We start from the raw sequence: 7,125 nt of genomic DNA, 5'->3' as shown, positions 1-7,125 counted from the left end.
TATAATTGTATATTATGTATACACTTGTATATGCTCCTTTATCACTTTGTTGCTTGTATATATATACTGAGAGTTTATGCACCGGAAACAAATTCCTTGTGTGTTCAATCACACTTGGCCAATAAAGAATATTCTATTCTGTTCTGTTCTGTTTTGTTCTATTCTATACATTTCCCTTACATGTCATTTAAGGCTGAGATATATAGCAGGCCACATTAAATAAATTAAGACTGAAAAAATATTGATTTCTAAATTTATTGGCCATCCAACTCCAAACAATGTGGAAAACTCATCATTTTGAAAACAGAACTTTCAAGGGAACATTAAAACGCCCAATATCATCCTTCTCCTTTAGAATTCATTGATCCAATTATTCCAAGAATTGTTACTTGTTTTCCAGAAGTAGTTCTTCCAGTTCAGGATGGAGACTGTGGTGTTCTATATGTAACATTTTGAAATGTCCTGTTACACGGATAGAACATGTCCAGAACACAGCAAATCACTCCTGGTTCTAGAGGTATAATTTCTAAAAATCTTCAAGAGTAACCTCAGAACAAGCAGATCAGCATATTTCAGAATAAAAATAAATATTATGGTTTCCCATAGTACAATTAATCCTAAAACAATTTAAATGTCTCAAATAACTTGGAGGAGATAAAATAATTAACCAACTAGCTGCTCATATCCAAGAATATTCTACATCCATGGAAATTATGTTTATATTGCCTACAAAAGAACCTCAAAACAAGAAGAAAAGCTGCCAATTCAAATAGTGATTTAAAAGGCAGCCTTATGATGTGATATGTAGCTTCAAAGTGATCTCTACTGGGCCTGAAACTCTGATTCTGTGGGGTAATTCAATCCCAGCTTCATTGAATTAAAGTTCCTTTTCAAAGATTTGTAGATCCTATTAATCCCAGCCATGCTCATGAATGCTTACAGACATTCTCTAAGTATTCATCAAATGAATATAATATAAAGGCAGAGGAAACCATGAACCAAATCAAGCAAAAGATAGCAATAATACAATTATGTGAAGCCAAGTACTAAGTAATGCAAAGATGGAAGACATACTTATGTTGGCATCGAACAGATGAGGTGGTGCAGAAAACTAAGAATGGAAAATTGCATGATTAATAAATGAATAAATAAGGAAGAGGTTTGCAGATAGTTCAAGGAGAAGTCAAGGCCTTGGCACTTCAAGTTCCAAAGAAGAAATGAGAAATCACTCAAGCAAATTTGTTAATCTAAGGCAAACTAATCTTTATCAGCAATAGTGTCTGCAAAAAAAATATTTACAAGGAAATTCACTAGTTTCTCTTCATCAACATGAATGTGAACATAGTAAGGGTCAGTAATGGCAAAATGTGTTAATGCATAAACACACAACTAATGAACATCAATCTCTGGTCATTTTAAAAACAACTTTCTGGGGAAAAATATCTTCTAGATTGAAGAAGATTCTCAGCCCATCTGGATAGAGGTGTGTGGAATTTGATTAATAACAACTGGACTTCTTGTTGGTTCAAAACATTCTGCTGCTTATCGAAGTAGCTTCTTCAGAGTCAGTCAGACTGAAGAAGCTACTTTGATATGCAGTGAAATGTTTTGAACCAACAAGAAAATGAGTCTGGTTGTCATAAATCAACTTCCAGATATCTTATAGATAATTCTGCTTAATCCTGCAAGGGTATTGATCCTTTGCTATTCAGTGTATTGTTGCCAATATGTATAACATGTGTTTAACAGTTTGTTGAGTGAAAAGCAGGGGAACACTTAAGTAACAAGCAAACCATGCATCCAAATAAAAACAGATAAACTGCTTTTTGAATCAGGACTTCACTACACATGCAATTCCCATGACTTCATTCTTAAAGCTGTTGTTAAAGAATAAGGAAAGATGATGCCTAAGCCTTTATTCTCCTTTTCTATATTTGAGAAACCACTGAGATTTGGTTTATGGGAGCATTTTTATTGATGAACATTCTCCACTTTTTGGAAGGAGACCTATTCAAAAGTATACATACCTAAATTCAGCAGGAATAAAGCAATTCCTTCCTTTTCAACTTTGCATCTACTTTAGCATCCTTGACGGGTCGTTGGTGCTCTCTGAGCTCTCTGTTTTGTTGCAGACATGTCATTACCCAAACTAGGTGACATCATCAAAGTTTGGGTTAATGAAACATCTTCAAGAAAACAACCAAGCTCAGACAGCACTGAGGATGCCTCATTTCAACACTGAGCTACAAATATTCTCCTTTATTGATGTAACATCCTTGTTTTTTTTTGTTCTTCCAGGGATGCTATGGATTATATTCAAGTATCTGTTTCCACTAATATAATCATTATGCTCTCTATACCAGGGCCTAGGAACATCTAAGTGTGCATCTTTATAGTCAGCTGAATAAATAACCATAATGTTATAGGGAATACTGTAGAAAATTACATATTTTTATATTCTAAAGAGTTTACAATTTACCTTTTTTTAAACCTTTCCTAGTGTTGTTATGTGAAGGTACAGCCCTATGGGTTGCCTTGAGGGACTATCTCAGGGATAGTCAACCTTGGCTCTTTTATGACTCGTGGACTTCAATTCCCAGCATTTCTGGGAGTTGAAGTCACGAGTCATAAAAGAGCCAAGGTTGACTACCCCTGGACTATGTGATCGAACTTTGACTCTTGGCAAATGATTTGAAGGCCATGCTGTTCTTTGGGAAATAATCATTAGACTAATTTTCCTGAATTTGTTTGAATCACCTAGAAATACTTGTCAGTTTGCAAAAACGCGTCAAGGTTTTCTTGCTGCTACTGTACTTGACTAATAATCTCCTGGCTAAACTATTATATTCTGGGTTGGGCCACTTTGGAGGAGCGCGTGGAAATGTCTGTTGAACTGGTTGCAACATGTACCTTGCTTAATATGAACTCATTATCAGTACAGTTTCAAATCCACATCAATGTTTCTCACATTGTACGGTTTTATAATGAAAATATAACTTCTCTTTAAACACTTTTTCTCAATTGATAGTAGAGTTAAGCTAGCCAGTCTGGAGATAACTTGATAAAAACTGTAGAACTTTCAGAAACAAGCTTCCTGCTAGAGTTTTATTTAGCTAAATAGCAAGACTAAAGAGAACAGAGGTGCTTGTTGTATACCTTCATCCTGGACTGAGAATGACCGAAGAGACAGTTGAACCACATTATATGGAATGACATCCCAGCCCTATCCCTTTACTCTAGATAGTGTGTTCAAGAATATGACAAATGGCCAAAGAAATATATGCCCAGTATACCTTGAATTGATAACAATTGGTAACAACTGGGAAGCGTAAGCAGAGGTTTTTTTGATGTAGCTTGTATGTGAATATGTGTGTGTGTGTGTTTCTGTGTGTGTTTCTTTGTGCATGTATAATCTAAATGCATAAATATGTTCATGATAACCTGTATAATCCAATCAACATATATTTTTAGATAGTATTCATTTTAGGGGGGAAATAAGCATATTTTCAGGTTGCTACTATAGATGTTAACAAACTTTTCAGGTCCTAATTTCCTAGTTTTTAACTTTAATGTAAAAGCAAAATCAACATAAATCACAAAAAAAATGTTAATATATTGGAGAAATATCACTATTACTGTTGAGGACACAATCCATCCAATTGTGATTAAGTCCATCACAATTAACTCAAGCATTGGTTTATAACACAAGATTTTAAGCCCTCACATTATTTCATATGGAATTGATCTTTTCCACTTGTTTTTCAGAATAATTCCTGCAAGAGTCATGACAACAAGTGCAAGGACGGCAGCAGCAACAATGTAAGGTACATGGGAATCAGGAGTTGCCAAATTTTCCTGGGCTTCCTGCTTTGCTTCTGCAAAAAAAACCAGAAGAAAATGATGGTACCTCATCTACTTGAACTGTGATCGAAAAATATCCTAGTGATCAATTAATCATAAGCCAATATGCATATAACCTGACTGAACATTATCAGGAATAAGGAATACTGCAGAACAGGCAGCGTGAATCAGGACTGTGGTTATAACAGTAATTTCAAATTATATCTTGCTATCCAGCAATTCTCCCAATTTTTCATGCTACTTGCACTATCATCTTGAAAGAACTGAGCGGCACTGATTATTTTTAGAACCATTAAAGAAATTTTGCTTCAGTTTACCAAAGTTTCTGTTCTGAGCACCAGTCTTCAGAACTTCGATGGGGCCAATAATGACATCTAGATTCTCCTGATAGGAGCCTGTATCTCTCTTGGATCTGAGCAGACAGCCTCGATTACATCTTGAGTTATAGTCATAGGATCTGCAAACCACCACTTTACACTGCAGGTAAACTGCTGGATGTCTGCCCATGAAGGCAAAGGCTTGGAAAGAAAAGCGAAGAATGTTTCTGTATGGGGAGTAGTGAGTCTGATAAGTAGATTCTTTAACACACCTGCAGAGAAACAAAATAAAGGAAGATTTATTGGTATTAATTAATATGCCAGTACTTGCATTTATTATATTCTAATTTACAAAATTTATTTTGCATAGTGTTCACATTAAAATAATCCAGATGCAATGAATGTTCTGTGTATGGAAGTAAAACAAAAACAGCATCCTGTATAATACTGAAACAAAAGATACATCTGGTTGAATTCATTTATGTCCATGCCCAACTAATGAACTTTCTCTGAGAAAAATCTTAAAAACATCTGAATATGAAATATAGCACTTTATTTGAGTTCCAACATTGGTATCTATGGGAAGGGAAGTCTAAACAAGCAAGAGTGTTATTGTGGCTTTGATGCACTACAAAGGGATCTTCACTATTGTCTTGCCTCTTTTGACATCTCCTCCCCCTTTCCTAGATGCCATTAGTTCCAATAAACACCTCCTATATTTCAGATAATATTTCTGATTTCTCACAATGGAATTGTTAATATTCAAAAATGCTGAACATGCTTTGGCAACATGAAAAACAATAAAACCACCGCTGCAAATGTCATCTAATTAAATGAATTTGTATTCTTTCAGGCCAGAAAAAGATGACTATCATCAAACTACCTAAATCAACGTATGGGAATCATTAGTTACAATATGTTCTAATGACTGCTATCTTTAATTACATTAGCAAGTAGTACAAACATTCATGGAAAATCAAGTAAATTAACATTTTTCATGGGGAAGAAAATCAGCTTTGAATAACTGAGACATTGAAAGCCTTCTTTTGATATCTGTTTATATCTTCTTCAAGATATCTATTTATACTTTGTTAAAGAAAGAAGTAAAGGAACGTTCCAGTTAAAAAAAAATAAGTAGAAAAACTTATTTAGTGTGAAGTTTTTATTTATACTACAAGATAATGTAGTATAAATATCAGATGACCCTGTCTGGAAACTTCAATTTATCTGATAAATATACAAAGGGACCTATAGTTTTCATTTATTAATTATTGCTATGCACAAAATTTAAATTACAGTCCCGCTGAATATGTTCTAATCTTGTGGTTTCACATATTTTATTCATCTTCTTAGGCTGCTTTTTATCCCATTTGCTAAGCTAAGTGGAAAAGCTAGCCAAGCTTGACAGAAAGCTAAGCAGGATTTGGCCTGTTGGTATTGTTCAGAGAAAATTACATGGATAGGTCAATAGATTGACCAAGAATCAAGCTCTACCCATGCATAGTTCAAATTTACTCTTTTTGATTTAGGATCTTTGGTCTCATTGGACCACAAGAATACCATAACTATGGTTAGGTTGCATGTAAAAATTATATTCTGGTTTGCCAAGCTGAAGGCATAAATGAAAGCTCTGATTAAGTGTCACTGCTTCTGGGTAATGTTCATCATATGCTTTTTTTACTGTTCTTTCAATTTTAAAGCTTTGTTTTCTCAAGAAAAATAAAAGATGCATATCAACTTAATCTTTATAATGTCAATTCAAAATAGACATAATGCCAGGTCAGAAGAGGTAAACCTTAACTTTTGATGAAAAAGACTATCCAAACTACTTGCCAAATGATTTGTCAATACACATATATTCTGATTCAGAATTATTTACCAGGAACAAGGAACACTGCAGGAGCTTGGTTTCAGAGCAATGAATAAAACTTTCACATGCAACCCATGTCATTGGAATCTCTTTTGATTTTAATCTCAAGGAAATAAATATATTGCCTTAATTAAATTCTTCAAGGTCAAAATCCACAGATGGCCCTTTGGCTACATGCTACAGACTGCACTCCAAGATGTAGTGGGTGAGGAAAGCCAGAGTTACATTTGATTTGATTTAACTGACACACATGTTTGATGTAAATAAATCACTTATTTAAGAATTTTCCTTCTGTGGCATTAAAAATGACAGTCTAATAACAATCTGGAATGGTCTATGGGGAAAAAATATAAAATTCAAGAGTCATCTATTATTTTGAGGGTCTTGGGTTGCGTATTCCTGGTTTAAATGTAGCTACTGGTTACATAAGGCAAAAGGAAATCAAAATCAGAGAGGGAATGAAAGAAAGAAAGAGAGAGAGAGAGAGAGAGAGACAGACAGACAGACAGACAGAGAAGTGAACAAATGAGAATGTATGCTATCTGGGTCTCTTTATCCAAAGGCCAGAACTTTCCAGAGTACTGCAACTCAGGGTATAATTAGCATGGACAGTCCCAATGAAAGGGTCTCTGGTTATTTCAGCTTTAAACCTTTGCCTTTGTATATATAACGGTAGCAGAATAGAGATAGAATGTAGGAGATTAAGCGATTTGTATCATGAAGGAAGTAAGCGGGTAGATGGGAATGATGTAATCAACACTTTTGTGGATTACCACATTCAAACCCATAGCAAATGTGAATCCTCTGCAGAAAATTTGATACAAATTAGGAATGAACCACTATTCTATACGGGGTGAGAGAAAATTTCTACAGTGACAATGATCCTGAGATTCCAAATGTATTACAATAGGTTTCCTGTAAGATATGGTCCAGTATAATAGTGCAACTTTTCTAGAACTTTTGGCTGGGCATAGTGTTATGTATTGAGAGAGACATAACATGTTGACATGAAAACACAACTGAAATGGGATTGTGAATATTGTTTCTGGAGTGATCTACCTAGAGGGATTGGCCATA

At 34.6% G+C, this 7,125-nt stretch overlaps 1 protein-coding gene across 1 annotated transcript in view; it reads right to left on the bottom strand.

The window, feature by feature from the left end:
- Positions 1-239: 239 nt before the first annotated feature.
- LOC120305907 (deleted in malignant brain tumors 1 protein-like) overlaps positions 240-7,125 on the bottom strand; it is a 33,195-nt gene continuing 26,309 nt past the window's right edge. The window contains exons 13-14 of the mRNA XM_039338365.1: positions 4,179-4,450; positions 240-3,875 (exon numbers count right to left, since the gene is read on the bottom strand). Of these exons, the coding sequence (XP_039194299.1) occupies positions 3,721-3,875; positions 4,179-4,450 (427 nt within the window). The 3' untranslated portion in view covers positions 240-3,720. The remainder of the gene's footprint in view (positions 3,876-4,178; positions 4,451-7,125) is intronic.

The sequence above is a fragment of the Crotalus tigris genome, unplaced genomic scaffold, assembly GCF_016545835.1.
Source record: "Crotalus tigris isolate CLP2741 ecotype Arizona unplaced genomic scaffold, ASM1654583v1 scf7180000017536.10889498, whole genome shotgun sequence".
NCBI classification, from domain to species: Eukaryota; Metazoa; Chordata; class Lepidosauria; order Squamata; family Viperidae; genus Crotalus; species Crotalus tigris.
Note: the sequence above shows the minus strand (reverse complement) of the source record. Positions and strands in the feature narration are given on the sequence as shown.